The following is a 23,216-nucleotide window of genomic DNA, read 5'->3' as shown; positions in this document are numbered from 1 at the left end:
GTGAACACTTGAACACCGTAAGGCCCACAATGAGCTCCTTTCAGTTGCTCTGTGTTCTAGCAGGAGCCTCATCCCTCATAACTGCCCCTTCAAATCTATCCCATCAAGAGAAGTCATGGTGTTGGGGCATGGGGGGTTGCCAAGCTGGGACCTGGGGTGGCAGAGCCTCTAATAGCAAGGATTCAACCATCCTCTCACAGCCTTCCTCTTCCTGGGGACCATCGGCCACAGCGGCTCACCCCTGAGAGGAAAGGGAGGGCTGGAGTGGGGCAAACAGAGGGCCAGGGAGCTAGAGAGAGGCAGCTCCAACCCAATGGGCCAGAGCAGGGGTGCTCCTACGACCTGCCCCCGCCACACCTGCCCATGCCTCTGAGGGAAATTGCTGATCTTCCCAGGCTGTGTCGTCAGGGAGGCCGGGGTCCCTGCTCCGTCACCTTCCTGGTTGACACAAGCAAAGAAACTTCCTCCAGGTCCTGTAGCTGCTGAGTGATCAGCTAGGTTTCAAACCCAATCTGCATGGCTGGGGTGAGCCACTCCCTCTCTGGTCTCTGTTTCCGCCCCTATAATCAGGCACAGAGACCACCCGCATCTTCCAGAGTGACACAGAGCCTCGGTACAGGGATTTCCAGGCAACTTGCTCTCCCTCCAACTTCCCCAGCCAGCTCTACCCTGGCCTGACCAGCAGGACCCAGCAGAACTAAGCAAAACACTGGGCCTTTCAATGTTCAGTTCATTCCTGTGCCTTTGACCAGGAATCACATTCAATATAACAGGTGTGCACAGAGCCCCTACTGCACGCCGGGCACTGGGACCATAAGCAGAAGGGACCCAGCCCCCACCCAGGGAGGAGCAGACCCCTCCTAGATAGGGATCATTCGGTGCAGACCAAAAGGACAGAGAGGCAAGGGAGTGAGGAGGGCTTCCCACAGGAGGGGACATCAGACCTCCTTGGTCAGCAAGGACAGAAGGGCTGAAATCAAACATGGGGCAGGGCAGAAAGAGCCCTAGCAAAAGCTCAGAGGACGGGCAGTGGAGATGGTCAGCTCTCCATCGTGGCTGCCACCTGGGACGCAGAGGGGGCAATGCTAGGAGGAAGGCAGGACAGCGCTGGGCTGGGCTGAGGTCTCTGTAGTTAACTGAGTAGCCACAGGGAGCCACTGAGGGGTGTGGGTTGGGGGAAGGGGGTGAATTGAACAGTGGGGAGGAAGGCAGAGGAGGGGGTAGGGAGGAGCTGAGCAAGGTTCTGGAGCCTCTGAGTTGGCAGGGGGCAGAGATGGTACAAAGGGCCAGGTTTACCAAAGCAGGGCCTGTCTGCCAGGCAGGATTTCGACCAGGAGCCTGGATGGGAGATGTTGCGGGGATATCCGGTCTTTCTTGCCGCTAAAGAGAAAGGCTCCAGTTGCCAGCCCTGGCTGTGGCTGAAACCAGAACTCAGCCAGAGGAGCCTGGAACCTGCCAGCTGAGGGGTTTCCCTCTTCTGAACTTGCCTTCATTAAGACACTCAGGCCATGTCACTGCCAGGCTCCTGGAATGGTGTGTCACCTGTTATGACAACCTAGGCCATGGTCAGGGGGCTTGGGCACACAGCAGGTCTAGGAGCCAGCAAGACGATTCTCCAGAGGAAAGGAAATGGCCTGTGAGCCGGTGTCGCTATAAAAGACATCCGCCCAAGACCGAGGTTCAGAATTGGGGGTGAGTCATGGGACGCCTTCTGATGGGCAACACCAGCGCAGCCACACTGATCTCACTTCGAAAAAAGTGAACCTTTGGCCCTGATTGTTTTAACTGATTTTAGGACAAGCAAAGAGGAGGAGGAGAAAGAAGGGTGCTTGCAAGGGTGTGGACGCCTGTATGGGCACGAGGGGGTGATGGGGATGGGACAGGAAGTGTGATGGGGGAAGAGGCTGTGGCTGGGGGCTTACTCTGAAGTGTCTCTAAGCCTTAACTTTGAGATCCATTTCTGCCGAGTCCCCTATCCCCACCCCACCCCAGGTCTGTAGACTCCTCTCCCCTCCCCCACGGGCGTGCGAACCAGCACCAGGCTGCACCCCACTATTTCCACACACATCCCTTTAGGTAGGGACTAGCGCCATCCCTGTTTTGTGACAGGAACACTGAGACTCAGAGAGGTGCATTCCTTTGTCCAGGATCACTCTTAGAACCCCACGTGCCTGACCCCAGACGCATGGTACTGAACCGGTTCCAAACACCGTGTGTCACCGGGCTGAAGGTGGGCAGCATGGAGAGGGCACACTAGGCAGGGAAGGCCCCCGCGGGGAGAGGGAGGCCCAGGGAGCACCCAGCCCAGGAAGGCCAGGAGGACTTGGCGGGAAACCCCGGCCCTCTCTCATCTCATATCCAGGCCAGGAAGGCGGCTGAGACCTTTGGCAAGCGGACGGAGAAATGCCAAAAGCCGGTGATGGAGAGCGGGAGGGACAGAGCGGGAGGCCATAGGAGAAAGACCAGCGCCGTCGGGGGTGCCAGGCTGAGTACTGGCCTGGGCCCAGAAGGGAGGGCGCGGGGCCACCAGCGGTGCTGGTTCTGGGAGCACTCAGCGCCCCCGCCCCGGCCACACACCCCAGCCCCCAGGGCAGCCTCGATAGGGGCGGGAGGGCACGCCCTCCAGCTCTGCCCGGGGCTCAGGGAGTCTTCGAAGGCTTGTTCCTACAGTGGCGGACTGGGGTCTCCCGCTTGAGAGACCACCCGGAGAATCAGAGACAGAGAGACAAAGGGAGACTGGGTCCCGGAGAGAGAAGACTAGTGCAGAGGGGGCGAGTGGGTGCGAACCGGGACCCCAAGTGGGCGGCGAGGAGGCTCGGGAGGCCGGGTGTCAGAGCTTGGAAAAGTGGGCGTCCAGCTGCAGGTGGACGGACGGGGAGACCGGGAGTAGAGCCAGGGGCCGCGGGGAAACGCGGCGAGGAGCGGAGGCGGCTGAAGGACTGGCGCATGGACAGGTCCGAGGGCTGGGAAGGAAGCAGCAACCTCACCTCCAGCCTCGGGACCCCGCGCACCCCGCCCCTGGGCGCGCCAGGTAGCCCACCTTTGTCCGGGCTCGCAGCCAGGTGCGGCGAGAGGGGCGGGGCCAGGGGCGGGCCGAGGCCGTGCCTTACCTGTCCGGCCGGCGGGGAGGGGGCGGAGGGGCGCGGGGCCGAGCGCAGCCGAGGGCGAGTCGCGGAACGGGGACGGCGTGGAGAGGTGCGCGGGCGGCGGGAGGATGTGCCCAGGCTGAGCGGGGCTGGAAGGAAGGGGGGAGTGGGCGGGCAGGAGGGAAGGGGGCGGGAGCGCGGGGAGGGAACGGAGGAGGGGCGGCGGGCGGCGGGCGGCGGGCCCGACTGCCCCCAGCCGAGGGGCAGCCCCGGGGCCGGGCCCCGCGCGCTCCCGGCCAGCGCGCCCTCGCCAGCTGCGCTCGGCGTTCCGGGCCCGCTCCCCAGAGGCCTAGGCGCCGCCGCCGCGAGGGCGCGGGGCAGACAAAGGAGGCAGACAAAGGCAGGCGCAGCCCAGCGGCCGTGCGGGCACCGGGCGAGGCGGGCCCACTCCTCCCGGTGCGTAAGAGCCGCCTCGGCGCGGCCCAGGGCGCGTGGGACGGGAGGGGCTCTGGCAGCGGTGGCGCATCTGGAGTGGCCCCGCGGGGGGCGGGCGACAAAGGACCGCGGCGGGGTGTCCTCGGTGGACCCCAACAATGGAGCGAGGCTGCGCGCGAGGCTGCGGCCGCGTCTGGCCGGGCAGGGCCCGGGTCCGCAAAAGGATTATTCCGCTTAGGCTGTCAAAAGGGACGGAAGAAATGCCTAGGGCGGGGGAGGCGGTACTGGGAAAGGCTGGGCCTTTGTAGCCGCAGAAAGTGCGCAGAATGGGCGGGCAGGGTTCTCTGAGAGGTCGCTCCTGGATGTGGGGGTACAAAGGGTCTCCAAAGTGCTACCAGCTCACCTGGGGCGCCAGTGGCACACCTGTGCCCACTTTCCCGACAGGAAAGGGAGAAAGTCTCCCCAAGACACACACACACAGACACACACACAAACACACACACACGCACACGCGGCCCGCCTCACGCCACGCCCCGTCCAAAGCCTGTCTGAAGCTTCTCTGTCCGGTCCGACCTGGACAAAGCCAGCGCTGGGGCCAGCTCATCCATCACCGCGCGGGGCACCGTGTCCTGACGACCCTGGGAGTCTGGGAATGCTGGGTTATGGGTCCCGTGGCTCCCATAACTCACGACGGGGTCAGTGGGGCCACAGACTCTGCAAACATCAAAGAGCGATGGGGACGGACTCCCATACGTGGGTAGCAGCGCTCCCACCTGGGGCCCTGAGCTCGCCAGGTGGCTTCCATCTCGACTGTTTTCTTCTTTCCACAGCGTGTGGCAAATTATAACTTAAAGGTTTAAGAACACAGTTCTGCTGCATGTCTGTGTTCCTCTTCTGCTGCCGTCCCCTGTGGCCTCAGGCGAGTCGCCTAACCTCTGAGCTCATGATTACACCCAACTGTCAGGGTTCCAGGATTGAAAGCAGTGTCCTGTGTAAAGAGATCAAGTTTCTAAGGTCTGGAGCATATGAAATGCTCCCGAAAACTTAGCTGCCATTGTTACCGTGATATTACTCGCCTGGTGGGCGCCAGGATGGATTGATGAGAACACTGGACTGTTTATTCACTGGAAGGCTTGAGTCACCCATCCCGTAAATACCTGTTGAGCACCTACTGTGTGCCGGCACCGGAGCTACAGTAGTAAACAACATGGACAAGAATTCCTGCTCCGGGCCGGGCGCGGTGGCTCAAACCTGTAATCCCAGCACTTTGGGAGGCCGAGGCGGGTGGATCACGAGGTCAAGAGATCCAGACCATCCTGGTCAACATGGTGAAACCCCGTCTCTACTAAAAATACAAAAAATTAGCTGGGCATAGTGGGGCGTGCCTGTAATCCCAGCTACTCAGTAGGCTGTAATCCAGCCTGTAATCCCAGCTACTCAGGAGGCCGAGGCAGGAGAATTGCCTGAACCCAGGAGGCGGAGGTTGCGGTGAGCCGAGATCGCGCCATTGCACTCCAGCCTGGGTAACAAGAGCGAAACTCCTTCTCAAAAAAAAAAAAAAAAAAAAAAAAAGGAATTCCTGCTCCGATGGAGCTCAGATTCTAGTGAAGGAGACAGAAGATAAGTGAACAAATAAATGTAAATGATGTCAGGTGGTGATTAGTGTTGTGAAGAAAAGTAAAGGACATTACAAAGCATGAAGGGATGAGGTGCTGTTTTACAGAAAGTCGTTGGGAAGGGCCTCTTTGGTGGGGCAATTCTTTTGGTAAAGGAAAGGAGGTAATGAGCCATGTGATTGTGAGGAGAAGACTAATGCAGGCAGAAGAGCCAGTGCAAAGGTCCTGGGGCAGAATTGTGCTTGGTATATTTGGGGAAGGAGAAGTGTCAGGCTGGAACAGAGCGAGGTGACATCAGAGAGGGAGCTGGGATTGGACCATGTTGTTACTGGAAAGGGGTCCCGATCCAGACCTCAGGTGAGGGTTCTTGGATCTCACACAAGAAAGAATTCAGGGCGAGTCCATAGAGTAAAAAGTTTATTAAGAAAGTAGAGGAGGTATAAACTAGTGAGAAAAAAATAAAAGATAAAATAAAAAAAGAAAGGAGCCGGGCGCGGTGGCTCAAGCCTGTAATCCCAGCACTTTGGGAGGCCGAGGCGGGTGGATCACGAGGTCAAGAGATCGAGACCAGCCTGGTCAACATGGTGAAACCCCGTCTCTACTAAAAATACAAAAAATCAGCTGGGCATGGTGGCGCGTGCCTGTAATCCCAGCTACTCAGGAGGCTGAGGCAGGAGAATTGCCTGAACCCAGGAGGCGGAGGTTGCGGTGAGCCGAGATCGCGCCATTGCACTCCAGCCTGGGTAACAAGAGCAAAAACTCCGTCTCAAAAAAAAAAAAAAAAAAAAGAAAAAGAAAAAAAAGAAAGGAAAGCTGGGCGCTGTAGCTCACGACTGTAATCCCAGCACTTTGGGAGGCCAATGCAGGCAGATCACCTGAGATTGGGAGTTTGAGGCCAGCCTGACCCACATGGACAAACCCTGTCTCTACTAAAAATACAAAATTAGCCAAGTGTGGTGGCACACACCTGTAATCCCAGCTGCTTGGGAGGCTGAGACAGGAGAATTGCTTGAATCCGGGAGACAGAGGTGGCAGTGAGCCGATATCGCACCACTGCATTCCAGCCTGGGCAAAGAGAGTGAAATTATGTCTCAAAAAAAAGAATAAGAAAGTAGAGGAATAAAAAGAATAGCGACTCCATAGACAGCATAGCACCGAGAGCTGCTGGTTGCCCATTTTATGGTTATTTCTTTTTCTTTTCTTTCTTTTTTTTTTTTTTTTTTTAAGATGGAGTCTCATTCTGTCACCCAGGCTGGAATGCAGTGGTGCCATCTTGGCTCACTGCAACCTCCGCCCCCCAGTTCAAGTGATTCTCCTGCCTCAGCCTCCCAAATAGCTGGGATTACAGGCTCCTGCCACTGCACCTGGCTAATTTTTGTATTTTTGGTAGAGACGGGGTTTCAACATCTTGGCCAGGCTGGTCTTGAACTCCTGACCTTGTGATCTATCCGCCTTGGCCTCCCAAAGTGCTGGGATTACAGGCATGAGCCACTGCACCTAGCAGTTATTTCTTGATGATATGCTAAACAAGGGGTGGATTATTCATGCCTTCCCTTAAAATTTTTTTTTTTTCTTTGAGACAGTCTCACTTTGTTGCCCAGGTTGGTAGAGCGGCACGATATTGGCTCACTGCAATCTCTTCTTCCCGGGTTCAAGCAATTCTCATGCCTCAGCCTCCCAATTAGCTGGGATTACAGGCACACACCACTATGCCCGGCTTACTATTTTTTATTTTTAGTAGAGACAGGGTTTTGCCATGTTGCCCAGGCTGGTCTCAAACTCCTAACCTCAGGTCATCTGCCTACCACAGCCTCCCAAAGTGCTAGAATTACAGGTGTGAGCCACTGTGCAAGGCCTTTGCTTCCCCTTTTTAGATCATATAGGGTGACTTCCTGACATTGCCATGGAATTTGTAAACTGTCATGGCGCCGGTGGGAGTGTAGCAGTGAGGATGACCAGAGGTAGCTCTCATGGCCATCTTGGTTTTGGTGGGTTTTGACAGGCTTCCTTACTGTAAACTGTTTTAGCAGCAAGGTCTTTGTGACCTGTATCTTGTGCTGATCTCCATTCTCACCCTGTGACTTAGAATGCCTAACCATCTGGGAATGCGGCCCAGTAAGTCTCAAACTCATGTTACCCTGCTCCTACTCAAGATGGGGTCGCTCTTGTTCGGATACCCCTGACATTACGAGCCTGCAAAGGCCACGGCGTGGGCTTGAGCTGTTTAGCGGCGCCATGAGCAGAGCAGAGACATGATCCGACTTAGGTTTTTAGCAGGTTTGCTGATTCCTAAGACTGGGAATAATTTACGGTGGGACAAGGGTGAAAACAGGAGACCAGCTAAGAACTGCGGCAGAGAAGAGACAATGGTCACCCGGGCCTGGGTGAGGGGGCAGTGGGCAGTGGGCATAATTTGAGTCATTGAGGATAGAGCCGTGGCCCAGCATTCATGAGCCAGGAGTGAAACCTTGGAGTCTCTGGATGAAGTGCTGCTGCTGTGACTGTCCCCGGGCTGGGTGATCTTTCAATGTGCTTGGACCTGGGGTGATACAGTAGGCAAAGGTGGATGTTAGGAGAGGCCTGGACTCCTATCCCATCCAGGTTATGGCAACTTTGGGGCCTCCGTTTCCTTGTCTGTAAAATGAAGTACCTGAGGCCGGGCACAGTGGCTCATGCCTGTAATCCCAGCACTATGGGAGGCTGAAGTGGGCAGATCACTTGAGGTCAGGAGTTCGAAACCAGCCAGGCTAACATGGCGAAACCCCGTCTCTACTTAAAAAAATACAAAAACTATCTGGGCATAGTGGCGGGTGCCTGTAATCCCAGTTACTCGGGAGGCTGAGGCAGGAGAATTGCTTGAACCTGGGAGGCAGAGGTTGCAGTGAGCTGAGATGATGCCACTGCATTCCAGCCTGAGTGACAGAGGGAGACTCCACATCAAAAAAAAAAAAAAAAAAAAAGGACAGATATTTGAGTGGCCAAAGTAGACTCCAATATTCATCAGCTGATGACTGGATAAGCAGATGTGGTGTGTCCATACACAGGAGTATTTAGGTCTACAAAGGAATAAAGGTTCAATACATGACTCAACCTGGATGAATCTTGAAAACATTATGCTAAGTGGAACAAGCCAGACATAAAAGACCATATTTTGTATGATTCCATTTATATGAAATGTTCAGTATTGGTAAGTCCAGGTCAGGCGCAGTGGCTCATGCCTGTAATCCCGACACTTTGGGAGGCCGAGGTGGGTGGATCACCTGAAGTCAGGAGTTCGAGACCAGCCTGGCGAACATGGCAAAACCCTGTTTCTACTAAAAATTTAAAAATTAGCCAAGCATGATGGCAGGTGCCTGTAGTCCCAGCTACTTGGGAGGCTGAGACAGGAGAATCACTTGAACCCGGGAGGCAGAGGTTGCATTGAGCTGAGATTGCACCACTACAGTCCAGCCTTGGTGGCAGAGAAAGACTGCATCTAAAAAAAAAAAAAAAAAAAAAAGCCGGGCGCGGTGGCTCAAGCCTGTAATCCCAGCACTTTGGGAGGCCGAGGCGGGTGGATCATGAGGTCAAGAGATCGAAACCATCCTGGTCAACATGGTGAAACCCCGTCTCTACTAAAAATACAAAAAATTAGCTGGGCATGGTGGCACGTGCCTGTAATCCCAGCTACTCAGGAGGCTGAGGCAGGAGAATTGCCTGAACCCAGGAGGCGGAGGTTGCAGTGAGCCGAGATTGCGCCATTGCACTCCAGCCTGGGTAACAAGAGCGAAACTCCTTCTCAAAAAAAAAAAAAAAAAAAAAAAAAAAAAAATTAGCTGGGTGTGGTGACACAGACCTGTGGTCCCAGCAGCTATTGTGGAGGCTGAGGTGGGGGTATCACTTGAGTCCAGAAGGTTAAGGCTTCAGTGAGCTGTGATTGCATCACTGCATTCCAGCCTAGGTGACAGAGTAAGGCTCTGTCTCCAAAAAATAAAATTCACAAATAAAAAAATTGGACAGCCCATAGGTCAGAAAGTAGATTAGTGGTTTACGAATTAATGTACCTGGCGGCACACTTTGGGCATCAGCAACCCTTCTTAAGACATGGAGAGTGATGAAAATGTTCTGAATTAGAGGGCAGTGATGCACAACTTTGTGACTATACTGAAAACCACTGAATTGCACCCAGTGAAAGGGTGAACTTTATGATTCGTGAAGTATATATCAATAGAGTCTTTTTTTGTTTTTTTGTTTTTTTTTAAGTGGTAGTTTAACTGGATCAGAAGTTCTTACCTTGTGGTCCAGGATGGCTTCAGAATATCTGGACACTCCTGGCATTGTATAAGACATTTAGAGTCTCAGGCTGGGTGCAGTGGCTCGCACCTGTAATCCCAGCACTTTGAGAGGCCGAGGCGGGCACATCAGTTGGAGTCAGGAGTTTGAGACCAGCCTGGCCGATATGGTGAAACCCTGTCTCTACTAAAAGGACAAAAGAATTAGCTGGGCATGGTGGCGCATGCCTGTAGTCCCAGCTACTTGGGATACTGAGGCAGGAGAATTGCTTGAACCTGGGAGGCAAAGGTTGCAGTGGGCTGAGATCGTGCCATTGCACTCCAGCCTGGGTGACAAGAGTGAGACTCTGTCTCAAAAAATACATCTTGTGTCTCGGATAGAAGCTCAGGTTTAAGAACATATGACCAGGCTAGGTGCAGTGGCTCATGCCAGTAATCCCAGAGCTTTAGGAGGCTGAGGCAGGAACTCCGGAGCCCAAATGTTCAAGACCAGCCTGGGTAACACATTGAGACCCTGTCTCTATGAATAAAGAAAAGAGCAGATGATCCTGATCACTGAGGGGTCAGCAACACTGGGGAATCAGTAGACCCCTACAGAGGGAATGGTGTGTGAGGGGTTTGCTCTGGCTAAAGTGTTGGAAGCCATCTCAGGTCAACTGTCCAGGTCGGGCCTTACACCAGGAGGCCAGGTGAGATGGGAGAGGAGCCGTCTGCCGGAAGCCCTTGCCTTTAGGCATCTTCTTCCATGATCCTGTGTGTCCTCCCTAGGGCACCTTGGGAGTTGCCTGCTGCCCTGCAAAATGGAAATGGGGCCATGGGGGTGCCGCTAAGGATGGTTTGGATGGGGTTTTGAAAAGCGTGAGAGCTTGTCCAGAGTGTTTGCTCTGGGGGCTTAAATAGTATATGTAGAGCTTAAGATCATGGTCATAACAGCCATTAATCGGCCATTTATGTGCCAGGCCTTGTGCACTTTTTATTTATTTATTTTGAGACGGAGTTTCGCTCCTGTCACCCAGGCTGGAGTGCAATGGCATAATCTCGGCTCACCACAACCTCCGCCTCCCGGATTCAAGCGATTCTCCTGCCTCAGCCTCCTGAGTAGCTGATATTACAGGCATGCGCCACCACCCCTGGCTAATTTTTTGTACTTTTAGTAGAGATGGCATTTCTCTATGTCGGTCAGGCTGGTCTCGAACTCCTGACTCCTACTGATGTGCCTGCCTTGGCCTCCCAAAGTGCTGGGATTACAAGTGTGAGCCACCTCACCTGGCCTTATTTGTTTATTTTTTGAGACAGAGTCTCACTTTGTCACCTAAGTTGGAGCGCAGTGGTACAAACATGGCTCACTGCAGCCTTGACATCCCTGGCTCAAGTGATCCCCCCACTTCAGCTCCCACTTTGCTTGTTCAGGGCAAACACTCTGGACAAGCTGTCACACTTTTCAAAACCCCATCCAAACCATCCTTAGCAGTACTCCCATGGCCCCATTTCTATTTCCCAAGGTAGCTACAAATGCATGCCACCATGCTCAGCTATTTTTTATGTATTTTTTGTAGAGTTTTTGCCATGTTGCCCAGGCTGGTCTTGAACTCCTGAGCTCGAGCGGTCCATCCACTTAGGCTTCCCAAAAAGCTGGGAATATAGTTGAGAGCCACCGTGCCTGGCTTTGTGCACTTTATATTTTTATAAATATGAACATAAACATTTGCTCTTGGCTCAATCCTATGAAATTGGAACAACCATCATCCCATTTTACAGATGAGTAAACTGAGGATTAGAGAAAGAAGGGCCTCACAGCTGGTTAAGGGGCAGCACTGGGGAGAGAAGCAGCACGCTGGACATAAAAGCAGGTCCAGTGGGTGCTGGGGACACCCTGTGAAACATGCCATAGCCCTTGCTTTTGTTTTTGAAAAAAGCTTTTCTCTGCATAGCCACAACCCAGACACTGAAGTTGGTGTTTTTTGCTCCTTATCTAGACTCAGTTGGGATTCAAGTCAGGCAAGTGGCGATAAGCCACTTTCATTCCTCTGTCATTCATTCTTTCATTCACTCATTTAACACACATTCACTGAGAACCTGAATTTGGGCTGGGTGTTGTAACTCAAGACTGTAATCTCAGCATTTTGGGAGTGAGACAGGAAGATCACTTGAGCCCAGGAGTTCGAGACCAGCCTAGGCAACATGGTGAGACCCTGCCTCCACAAAAATTTTGAAAAATTAGCCAAGTGTGGTGGTGTACACCTATAATCCTAGCTACTCAGGGAGCTGAGGTAGGAGGCTCCCTGGAGCCCAGGAGTTTCAGGTTGCAGTGAGCTATGATTGCCCCACTGCACTCTATGCTAGTTGACAAGGAGAGACCCTGTCTCTGGAAAAAGAGAGAGAGGGGAGAGAGAGAGAGAGAGAGAGAGAGAGAGAGAGAGAGAGAGAGAGAGAGAGAGAGAGAGAGAGAACCTGAATTTGGCCAGGCACAGTACTGAAATAATGAATGAGGCTGGGTCCCTGCCCAGGGATATTGCCATTGGATGGGCCTGACCATCAGGGTGTTGGGGGATCGTCACCAGGCTATGTGTGACTCACTCTGTATGTCCCCCGTACCCCATGGGATTGGTGTCCTGGGAACCTTAGGCAGGGCAGGAGATGATTCATTCTGCCATAAGCCTGGTGGGGATGGGAGGGGTCTGGAAACCTCATCACCTGGTTCATTCACAGTGTGTGTGTTCCATAAACCCCAGCAGTCCCCAGCAGTCCCCAGCAGTCCCCAGCAGTCCTCCCCTGTCCATGCAGGTCTTGTCTTTGCTGGGCTGGCACTTAAGGCTCACCTTCTCAGTTTCCACTTCAGTGTCTTTTGGGAGTAATTTTCCCTCTATGCCATCACAGATCCTCAGGGACCTGCTCTAGTTGGCAAATAAGCTCTTGCTCCTCCTAAACACCCATCCTTCCTTCCCAGCCGCCCTCCTACATATTGTTATTACGGTGAAAAATATGCAAATAACTTTCAACAACAGTCTCCCAGCAGACGGGTGTTCAAAAATGTAATAAATTAACCCCATAATGGGCTGGGCATGGTGGCTCAAGCCTGTAATCCCAGCACTTTGGGAGGCCGAGGCGGGTGGATCACGAGGTCAAGAGATCGAGACCCTCCTGGTCAGCATGGTGAAACCCCGTCTCTACTAAAAATACAAATCAGCTGGGCATGGTGGTGCGTGCCTGTAATCCCAGCTACTCAGGAGGCTGAGGCAGGAGAATTGCCTGAACCCAGGAGGCGGAGGTTGCAGTGAGCCGAGATCGCACCATTGCACTCCAGCCTGGGTAAGGAGTGAAACTCCGTCTCAAAAAAAAAAAAAAAATTAACCCCATAATGTAATCTGGATCCTGTGACCATCCATCATGCTGATGCGATTAAGATATGAAAACCAGATGCTGAAGAGCCCGTGGATGGAGTCCAGGCAGAGCTCCCCCGATGGTCCCATGCTGACACGACCCCCTGCCCCTGCCCCGCCCTCATGGAACCTGAGGCCATCAGAGGTTTAGGGAACATCTGTCTGGCCTGTTCATTTCACTAATGAGACCTAAGCCTTTTGGGGGTTTGGGGTCAGAACTGTTTGAATCCCTCCCCATCTGCTTCTTAGCCCACCTTCCTTCTTTTTGTGATTGGTTGTGAATCCAAGGCTCCAAACACAAACATGTTTTTTAAATTGCAATAATTTTCGGTTACATGGATAAGTTCCTTAGTGGTGATTGCTGAGATTTTGGTGCACCCATCACCTGAGCAGTGTACACTGTACCCAATATGTAGTCTTTTAATTTTTTGTGTGAGACAGGTCTTGCTCTGTCGCCAGGCTGGAGTGTAGTTGCACAATCTCGGCTCACTGCAACCTCTGTCTACCGGGTTCAAGCGATTCTCCTGCCGAACTAAGCCTCCCAAGTAGCTGGGATTACAGGCATGCTCCACCATGCCCAGCTAATTTTTGTACTTTTAGTAGAGATGCAGTTTCACCATGTTAGCCAGGATGGTCTTGATCTCTTGACCTTGTGATCCGCCCACCTCGGCCTCTCAAAGTGCTGGGATTACAGGTGTGAGCCACCAGGCCCAGCCCAATATGTAGTCTTTTATCCCTCACCTCCCCACCCTTCTCCTAGAGTCCCCCAAAGTCCATTATGACATTCCCATACCTTTGTATCCTCATATCTTAGCTCCCACTTATAAGTGAGAACATACAATATTTGCAAACCCAGGTGTTTTTATCCACCGGTTTCTAGTTGACAGGGTGGGTACCCCAGTGTCAAGAGCTGTTGGAACCTCAGTTTTCCCAAGGAAAAATGAGGGTTGGGATTATGTCCTCCAAGGTGTTTCTGATGTTCTTACCTGTGTGTGTCAGGAGTTCTCTGGGTGGCTTGCACTGTGTCTTCCCAGGGCAGAGGGCTGGGGCTGGGAGCCCATGTAGGGAACGCCTGACTTGAGCCCCCATGCCCCTCACACTGTGTCCCGAAGGCCATCAGGGGAGTCATTCAGCTGTCAGTTTCCCCACCCCGGGCCCCAGTCGGAAGGGCTCCTTTGCAAGGAGTTGCCCCCTATGACTGCCACTGCTGTCACCAATGCAAAAGCTGCTTAAACAGCCTCCAGAGAGGGAAAGGAAAGAGCCTCGGTTTCCCCAGTTCTGCAATGACTCAATCTCAAGGAGCCATGGGACACTGCCTCTAAGCCAGCGAGCGCTCAGCCAGCTGTGTGTGGAAATGGCATGATGTGGGCAGGGTCCCCAGGTCCTGAGAAGGGTTGCTATGCCCAGCATGTGCTGCCAAGTGCATCAGTTTCCTAAGACAAAATCATCCATCCCTGTGGGTTGAGCATCACAGCTTTACAAAATGCAGATATTCTCTGGGAACAGTCCAAACCTCTGTGGCGATTCCCACACTTTGCTGGGCATCCGGGCCCCTGCGGAGCTTGTTAAAGGGCCAGCGCCCTGCTGTGCACCCCACCTCCATCAGGTTGCTCTGGGCAGTGGGGCAGCTGTGATTAATGGGCTCCTGGGGGATTCTGATGCAGATTTCCTAGGACTGCATTTGAAGAAATGTTTTGCTGACATTCCTAGCTTAATGGATTACTTACAGGTTACTTTTTCTCTCCGAATTGGAAGTCTGGAAATGCAGGTTTGAAGGCATCTGGTTGTGGGGGAGGGATCCAGGTCTCCTATAATGAGCTGTAAACGATAAACAAGTCTGGCTAGATCTGTGTCCAAACAGACGACGGGACTACTAACAAGCTCTTAACATCCCTGGAGGTCACAGGCAAAGTCCTCTTGGCTTCTGGTCCTGACTTGTTGCCCACTCACTCTGTGGCTGCTTCTCGGATCTGAGTTTTCTCACTTGTAAAACAAGGGGGCTGAAGATCACTGGACGCCCTGGTGTCAGCAGAGGCATCAGAGCTGGGTTTGTAGTCCCACTGTATGATTTTGTCGAAGTAGAGAACGACTCTGGGCCTGTTTAACCATCTGTAAAGTGGGACTATAAAATGGAGACTTAGCTGCTAGGGTTAATTAGAGAATTAAAGAAATCAGTGTTTGACACATAAGAAGTGCTCAATGTTAGTAAATATTTTTTATTATTTTGATAATATCATCATCTCTGAGGGCCCTTTCAGGACTTCAGGCCGAGTCCATGCCCCTGGGGGACTTCGGAGCCGTAAAATGTAGTGGAAGGAGGCACCTCAGCCAGCGCCCACCCCATCAGCTGGGAGACTTGGGCAGGGTATTCGCCCTTGTGCACCTCGCTTGACTCATCTGTATAAAGGGAACAGTCACAGTAACTGCCGCATGGAGTTACTCCGAGGACTTAGTGAGATAATCCACGGACACACTTAGTCCAGTGCCCAGCACTCGGCTGCAGCCCCACAAAGGTCAGCTATTGCTATGAAACGCAGGACGGGAAGGGTTCATCCTCTTGGGCGGTCAGCCAGGCGGCATTTAGGTTCTCGGTGGGGGCGGGGCGGGGGCGGCCCCAGTGCACGCCCCCTTTTTAAAAATTTTTAAAATTTCACCCGGGTCTTGACAACCGGTGCACCCCTGTCTTCCCCTGTTCCCTCCCCCGAGCCAGAGGATTCGCTTTTGGTGGTCAGCTGCAGAAATGGTGACTCGGGCTAGCTCACTTGCGGCTGCCCTTAGTCCCCAGCTGCGCCCTCCCTCTGGTCCTCCCCAGCCACCCCTATCCGCCCTTTCTGGCGCCTGCTAGAACGAGAGAAGTGCCCTCTGGGGGAAGATACGTAGCGATCGGATGCGACTTGGAGATCAACCTTGTGTTTTCTTCGCGCCCACCGGAAGTCAAAGGGAGGTGGTGCCTTGGGTCTCAGCCCCTCCCCGTCGCCGGGGCCCGCCCCCCGGAGCCCCGCCCCGCCCCCGCAGGCGGAACCGCCCGGTGCCAGCCTGGGTTTGGTCCGGCGGGAATGGGCGCGGCCTGGGCGGGGCGGGAAAGTGGGCGTGGCCTGAACGTCGGGCTCTAGGACCCGCCGGAACTCCGCGAACGTCACCGAGCGGCGCCGAGGCCCCGGGTTGAGCGGGAGGCGCGATCCGTCCGATCGGTGGCTTCCCGCGGCGGGGCCGGGCTCGATCCCGGGCGGGAACCGAGCCCAGAGCCGGTACCGGGGTAAAGGGAGAGGGGGCGGGGTTCGCCCCGGGAGGGATCCGCCGGGCAGGGGTCGGGGTCTTATTCCAGCCCAGCTTTGCTTTCCCGGTGTCCCGCTTTGCGCTCCCGGCACTGCGCATCCAGCTGTTTCCCTCTGCGTCCGCGGCCCTGTCCTTTCCGCGGGCACCGCTGTAGTCTTTCCTGCCCCTCGGGCGGCGGGGCGAGGGAGCGCGGGCGGTCAGTGGATTGAGGCTGATGCCCTCAAACACGGACGCCAGCGTGGGGGTGGGGGTCCTTCCCAGCTGTCCTGAGCCTGTGCGGAGCGGGAGGTCCTGCCCCAGTTCCCACAGACTGTGGGCAGGGAAAAGGCGGCGGAGGCGGGCGAGTTCTGGGCTCCTGAGTCTCTGGAACTACCCCCTGCCCTTGCCCCACCACCCAGGTAGCGGGAAGGATGACCACGCTCACACGACAGGACCTCAACTTTGGCCAAGGTAGGGAGGTCGGACCTGCGGGCCCCGGGGGGCGGGGGGCGTCTGGGCCTGCGGGCTGCGCGGAGCGCACCACCGGCTTGTGCCCCCTGCAGTGGTGGCCGATGTGCTCTGCGAGTTTCTGGAGGTGGCCGTGCATCTCATCCTCTACGTGCGCGAGGTCTACCCGGTGGGCATCTTCCAGAAACGCAAGAAGTACAACGTGCCGGTCCAGGTGAGGCGCGTCCCAGAACCACAGAGTGGGTACAGGGTGGACTTTTAAAAACTCTTCGGGCCGGGCGCGGTGGCTCACACCTATAATCCCAGCACTTTGGGAGGCGAGACGGGTGGATCACGAGGTCAAGAGATCGAGACCGTCCTGGTTAACATGGTGAAACCCCGTCTCTATTAAAAATACAAAAATTAGCTGGGCATGGTGGCACACGCCGGTAGTCCCAGCTTCTCGGGAGGCTGAGGCAGGAGAATTACTTGAACCCAGGAGATGGAGGTTGTGGTGAGCCGAGATCGCGCCATTGCACTCCAGCCTGGGTAACAAGAGCGAAACTCCGTCTCAAAAAAACAAAAACAAAAACAAAAAAACTCTTCGGTCGGGCGTCGGGCGTGGTGGCTTACTCCTGTAATCCCAGCACTTTGGGAGGCTGAGGCAGGCGAGTACCTGAGGTCGGGAGTTTGAGACCAGCCTGACAAACATGGTGAAACCCCGCCTCTTCTAAAAATACAAAAATTAGCCGGCCGTGATAGCTAATGCCTGTAATCCCAGCTACTCGGGAGGCTGAGGCAGGAGAATGGCTTGAACCGGGGAGGCAGAGGTTGCGGTGAGCCGAGATTGTGCCATTGCACGCCAGCCTGGGTGCAAAGAGTGAAACTCCGTCTCAAAAAAACAAAAACAAAAAATCTCTTCCACTTCTGGCCATCTCATTCCCCAGGGCTCTGCCCTTGCCTTCCAGTTCCAAAGTAGGGTTGCCTACCCACCCCACAGAAGGGAATTTCCCTTGCCAGAAGTTAGGGACCAGGCCTGATAAGAGTTACCCTGGGGGCATGGTTGCACTTTGAAAGAGCTCCTGAAGCTGGTGAACCTTGGTGTGAGGAGGGGATTTCCAAAAACCTCCAACACCTCCTTACCATTTACTGTGAACTCTGTCTGCTAAAAGGCAGACAGAGCAAAAGGCAGACAGAGCAGTGTGCATGGCACTGTATCAGTCCCTAGAAGTGCCTGTCTCTCGAAGGCACTCAGGAAACATGAGAATAAGTGGTAGAAGCTTAAAGGACATCCAGATGGTCCCGGCTTCAAGTCCCCATACCACCATTGTTTTTTCACTTCCAGTATAGTTTTCAAGATGTTACGTGAGATATTCAGCACTTTATTTATTTATATTTTTTTGAGACAGAGTTTCGCTCCTGTTACCCAGGCTGGAGTGCAATGGCGTGATCTCGGCTCACTGCAACCTCTGCCTCCTGAGTTCAGGCAATTCTCCTGCCTCAGCCTCCTGAGTAGTTGGGATTACAGGCACGCGCCACCATGCCCAGCTAATTTTTTGTATTTTTAGTAGAGATGGGGTTTCGCCATGTTGACCAGGATGGTCTCGATCTCTTGACCTCGTGATCCACCCGCCTCGACCTCCCAAAGTGCTGGGATTACAGGCTTGAGCCACCGCGCCCGGCCCTTTATTTTTTATTTTATGAGACAGAGTCTTGCTCTGTTGCCCTCGCTGGAGTGCAGTGATGTGATCTTGGCTCACTGCAACCTCGCCTCCCAGGGCCAAGTGATTCTCCTGCCTCAGTGTCCCGAGTAGCTGGGATTACAGTCGTGTGCCACCACACCTGGCTAATTTTTGTATTTTTAGTAGAAACGGGGTTTCTCCATGTTAGTCAGGCTGGTCTTGAACTCTTGACCTCAGGTGATCTCCAACCTTGACCTCCCAAAGTGCTGGAATTACAGGCGTGAGCACTTTATTACGAAGTAGGTTTTGTGTTAGATAATCCCGCCCAACTGTGGGCTAATGTAAGTGTTTTGAGTGTGTTTAGGTAGGCTTGGCTAAGCTGTGATGTTCGGTAGGTTACATGTATTAAATACATTTTCCACTGCTGATATTTGATGGGTTTATCCAAACACAATCCTATAGTAACTTGAGAGTCACGTTTACAGGGAAAAGGAAAAAGAATTGATACTTACTGAATACTCACTGTCTGCTAGGCACTGACCTCATTTAAATCCTCACTTTTTGTTTTTGAGATCTTCATAGATGAAGTGATTGAAGCTCAGAAAAGTTAAGAATTTGCCTGAGCCCACACAGCTCCTTAGTTCTTAACTTTTGAAAGCTGATTACATTTTCTTGGATCCTTTTCCTGGAAAAATGCCCAAGTGCACAAAGATGTAACTTTAGGGTCTTTTCAGACTCTGGAGGAATCCATGGGCCCCACATAAGAACCCCTAATGCTATATTAAATGCTCATGTTTGGATTGAATTCTTTTTTTTTTTTTTGAGACGGAGTTTCGCTCTTGTTACCCAGGCTGGAGTGCAATGGCGCGATCTCAGCTCACAGCAACCTCCGCCTCCTGGGTTCAGGCAATTCTCCTGCCTCTGCCTCCTGAGTAGCTGGGATTACAGGCACGTGCCACCATGCCCAGCTAATTTTTTGTATTTTTAGTAGAGATGGGGTTTCACCATGTTGACCAGGATGGTCTCAATCTCCTGACCTCGTGATCCACCTGCCTCGGCCTCCCAAAGTGCTGGGATTACAGGCGTGAGCCACCACGCCCAGCGGATTGAATTCTTATGTTTTTTTTTTTTTTTAATGGAATCTCGCTCTGTCACCCAGGCTGGAGTGCAATGGCTCGATCTTGGCTCACTGCAATCTCCACCTCCTGGGTTCAAGCGATTCTCCTGCCTCAGCTTCCTGAGTAGCTGGGATCACAGGTGCCACCAAACCTGGCCTATTTTTGTGTGTTTTTTTTTTTTTTTTTTTTTTTTTTTTTTTTTTTTTTGAGACGGAGTTTCGCTCTTGTTACCCAGGCTGGAGTGCAATGGTGCGATCTCGGCTCACCACAACCTCCGCCTCCTGGGTTCAGGCAATTCTCCTGCCTCAGCCTCCTGAGTAGCTGGGATTACAGGCATGCACCACCATGCCCAGCTAATTTTTTGTATTTTTAGTAGAGACGGGGTTTCACCATGTTGACCAGGATGGTCTCGATCTCTTGACCTCATGATCCACCCTCCTCTGCCTCCCAAAGTGCTGGGATTACAGGCGTGAGCCACCGCGCCCGGCCTATTTTTGTGTTTTTAGTAGAGATGGGGTTTTGCCATTTCGGCCAGGCTGGTCTGAAACTCCTGACATCAAGTGATTCACCCGCCTCAGCCTCTCAAACTGCTAGGATAATAGGAGTGAGCCACCGGGCCCAGCCTGAATCTTATCTTCTAACTTCTTTCTCCATGGATAAATTCACAGCTCTAAGTCTCATGAGGGAAAGTGGGGTTTCCTGGGTAGGGGCCCTAGAAAGCTGCTGACAGGAGGCAGACTTGAGCCCCTGGTGGTGTTGGGCGGTTTCCCTGTCTGTGCTTTGAGGCTCACTGGCAGCGTGTTGTGTGCAGATGTCCTGCCATCCGGAGCTGAATCAGTATATCCAGGACACGCTGCACTGCGTCAAGCCACTCCTGGAGAAGGTAAGGGGGCACTGGGCCTCCCAGCCACCTCACCCCATGCTCACCCCTGTCCCTCTATGCTCACAGGTCCAACTCTGGGATGGGGCGATGCTAGGATTCTGTGGGGCCCTCTTGGCTCTAATACCCAGAAGCCTGCACCCTGCACTCTGGAGACCATCCCAATCCAGGGACAGGCCCCAAGGCATGTGGGCCACGTTGAGGGTGCCTTGGGCCTGGGAGCCTGGGTTGGTGGAGCTGGCTCTGAGTAGGGGCTACCCCAAGAGGGTTCTGGGTTTTCATACCCATGCCTTGTTCTCTACCCTAAATGTTCTGTCTGGGCTGAACGCCTCAGGGTTTCTTCCCCATCTAGTCCTGATCTCAGACTTCCTGGGACCTTCCCCATAGGCTGAGAGGATTCTCAGCCTGTGCCACTCACGTCAGAGGGTGCCAACTTCTCAAACCTGCTGTCTGGGCTCTTGGGGCTCCCTTGCCTAGCAGCCAAGCAGGGCTGTGACCTGGCCGTTTCCCATCCTTCCTTGGGCAGGGGGGTGGAGGTGGGGTGGTGGAGTGGGGGTGGGGTGCCTGGCTCTGCAGTGGGGAATTCCTCTCCTTGCAGAATGATGTGGAAAAAGTAGTGGTGGTGATTTTGGATAAAGAGCACCGCCCAGTGGAGAAATTCGTCTTTGAGATCACCCAGCCTCCACTGCTGTCCATCAGGTGGGCTGTCCCTTCCCCTCGCCTGCTAGCTGGTGTCAGGTCTGCCTCTGGCAACACACCCACCCCTTTAAGGCAGCCCTTGAATACCTTGGTAAAGGGCTGGGAGGAGAAAGGGCAAGATGCGCCAGCCTGACAAGGGGACAGCCTGTGAGCAGCTGAGATGGGTCCAGAGAGATGACATGACCTACCCAGGGTCACCTGAGTTGGGGCAGAGCTCAGGACACAGAACCAGTTTCCCGCCTTCCCAGGCAAGTGCCCAGTCAACTGGAAGTTGACCTCTGGCACGTGTGTTAGTTGGTCAACTGCATGCTTTTGATGGTGACATCAGGGCACTGGAATCTGGCACCAACCTGTTCCCATGGGCTGTGTGGCCTCAGGGAAGCCCTTTCCCCTCCTGGCTTGGTGTCCTGGTTCTCTGGCTGCACGTGAAAACCACATAGGGAGGCCTCCTCGGACCTCCCCCTCACTGCCTGCCCAGTGGGATTGGGCATTGCTTTTATACTCCCTTGCTGGTTGGAATTATGTGGATCAGATAGGGAGCTGGGCCCTAGGCAACCAACACTCTCAGAGGCACTGGAGGGGCTCCGTACCCACGTCTGCATCCAAGGTCAATTGCCCGTGGTGGGGGGGAGGGCGCCAGTGTGACGGGAAGACCTCCTCTCATTCCCAGCTCAGACTCCCTGTTGTCGCACGTGGAGCAGCTGCTCCGAGCCTTCATCCTGAAGATCAGCGTGTGCGATGCCGTCCTGGACCACAACCCCCCAGGTGTGTCCTCTCCCCACCCTCTCTTCCCTGGGCATTCCCATGGTTATCTTGGGTTGGTCTGTGTTCCCAGGTCCATGTTTGCTGCTCTGAGCCTCATCTCTTCCTGAGAGTCCACCTCCTTTGGGAAGCCCCCCGATTGACTCCACCTGGCTTCCATCTCCCTATTGACTGGGCCTTTTCTTAGCACTTGTTTTGCACTCTGCTCTGGGGGGCTGCCGAGCCAGCAAGGGAAGGGGGAAGTGGCAGGCACCGGGGCGGCAGGGGAGCCTCCACCAGCCTCTTGCCTCTCCAGGCTGTACCTTCACAGTCCTGGTGCACACGAGAGAAGCCGCCACTCGCAACATGGAGAAGATCCAGGTCATCAAGGTGAGGGGAGGCGGGTCGACCTGGGCGCAGGCTCTGGAAACTTGATGCTGAAGTTCCAGGCGGGGCAGGGGTGTTGCCTGTGGCCAGCTTCTCATTACGTTGGGGCAGCAGCGCCTGCACCCAGCAGGTCCTCAGGCCTGGCCACTGTTCCATCTGGGCACTTGGGATAGTGAGGAGCCCAGGTGTAGCCACCGGCTGGGGTCCCCAGCTCACCCTGGCTCTTCTGAAGTGGGGGCTCTCTGGAGGGGGCCTAGGTGCTTGTTCATCACTTGGTTTCTATGGACTTGGCCTCTGTCGGGGGTGGGGGGTCCTGGGGTCTGCATTACCAATAGCTCCCTAGTGATTCTGAGGCTCAGGTTGGAGGTGAGAGCAGGCCAGGGCCCCGCCCCCCCATCACCCCCCCGACCTTTGTCCCTTCTCTAGGATTTCCCCTGGATCCTGGCGGATGAGCAGGATGTCCACATGCATGACCCCCGGCTGATACCACTGAAAACCATGACGTCGGACATTTTAAAGGTGAGCTTTGTGGGGACCCGGGGGGCTTTATTTAGGGAATGCTTAGGAAGCGAGGCCCGGTGCTGAGGCCCTGCTAGAGGGCTTGGAGGGGAGGAGGAGGGAATGCCGGGTAGAAAGCTCCTCCCATCTCTACCCTTCTTCACCTCGGCTATGGCCACGAGGCTCCACCCTTGGCGGAGATCCGCCCACCAGGGGCTTCTGGGTCCTCCAGCAGAGATGTCCTGGCTGTCTCACTGACCGTGGCTGCTTGCTTGTGTCCATCAGATGCAGCTTTACGTGGAAGAGCGCGCTCATAAAGGCAGCTGAGGGGGCACCTGCCACCCCACTGATGCCCGAACTGTCAGACTTTGGGGGATCCCCACCTAGGGCAGTGCTGCATGGCTGCCCTGATTCCAAGTGCTCTTATCGCCTCTGTGTGTGGACCGCCCACCCCAGCCTGGGGCCGCTCAGGTCTACTTGGAGGATGCCTCCCCCAGGGGGGCAGTGAGGATGCCGTGACCTCGACTTCTCAGCCTCCTGGGGTTCCGCCGGCCAACACTGTCTGTCTCAAATACTGTGCTGTGAGTTGTTTCAATAAAGGGGCCCCAAGGGCTGGCCTGAGCTGAGCTGTCACTAACCGGAGTGGGAGGGACAGGTATCAGGTATGGCCAGGGTAACCTCGGGGAGGGGCTGCTTCTCCACCAAAATGCCAGGGACCCCC

General features: G+C 54.4%; 1 protein-coding gene across 4 annotated transcripts; it reads left to right on the top strand.

Moving 5' to 3' along the window:
• Nucleotides 1-3,168: 3,168 nt before the first annotated feature.
• On the top strand, nt 3,169-23,116 carry MAD2L2 (mitotic arrest deficient 2 like 2). 4 transcript variants are annotated; one of them, XM_039473635.2, is made up of 9 exons: nt 3,169-3,195; nt 16,463-16,514; nt 16,607-16,725; nt 20,102-20,173; nt 20,769-20,869; nt 21,540-21,634; nt 21,927-22,000; nt 22,424-22,516; nt 22,781-23,116. In XM_039473635.2, exons 2-9 carry the CDS (start codon nt 16,475-16,477, stop codon nt 22,820-22,822), a joined length of 636 nt encoding a protein of 211 aa, XP_039329569.1. In that variant the 5' UTR covers nt 3,169-3,195; nt 16,463-16,474; the 3' UTR covers nt 22,823-23,116. The 4 variants fall into 4 exon arrangements, with proteins under 4 accessions (XP_039329569.1, XP_039329568.1, XP_003936072.1 ...); XM_039473634.2 differs by lacking the exon at nt 3,169-3,195 and adding an exon at nt 3,349-3,542; XM_003936023.4 differs by lacking the exon at nt 3,169-3,195 and adding an exon at nt 15,914-16,036.
• The last annotated feature ends 100 nt before the right edge of the window (nt 23,117-23,216 follow it).

This window comes from Saimiri boliviensis, chromosome 11 (genome assembly GCF_048565385.1).
Source record: "Saimiri boliviensis isolate mSaiBol1 chromosome 11, mSaiBol1.pri, whole genome shotgun sequence".
NCBI lineage: Eukaryota > Metazoa > Chordata > Mammalia > Primates > Cebidae > Saimiri > Saimiri boliviensis.
The sequence above is the reverse complement of the archived record's forward strand: the minus strand, read 5'-3'. Positions and strand labels throughout refer to the sequence as shown.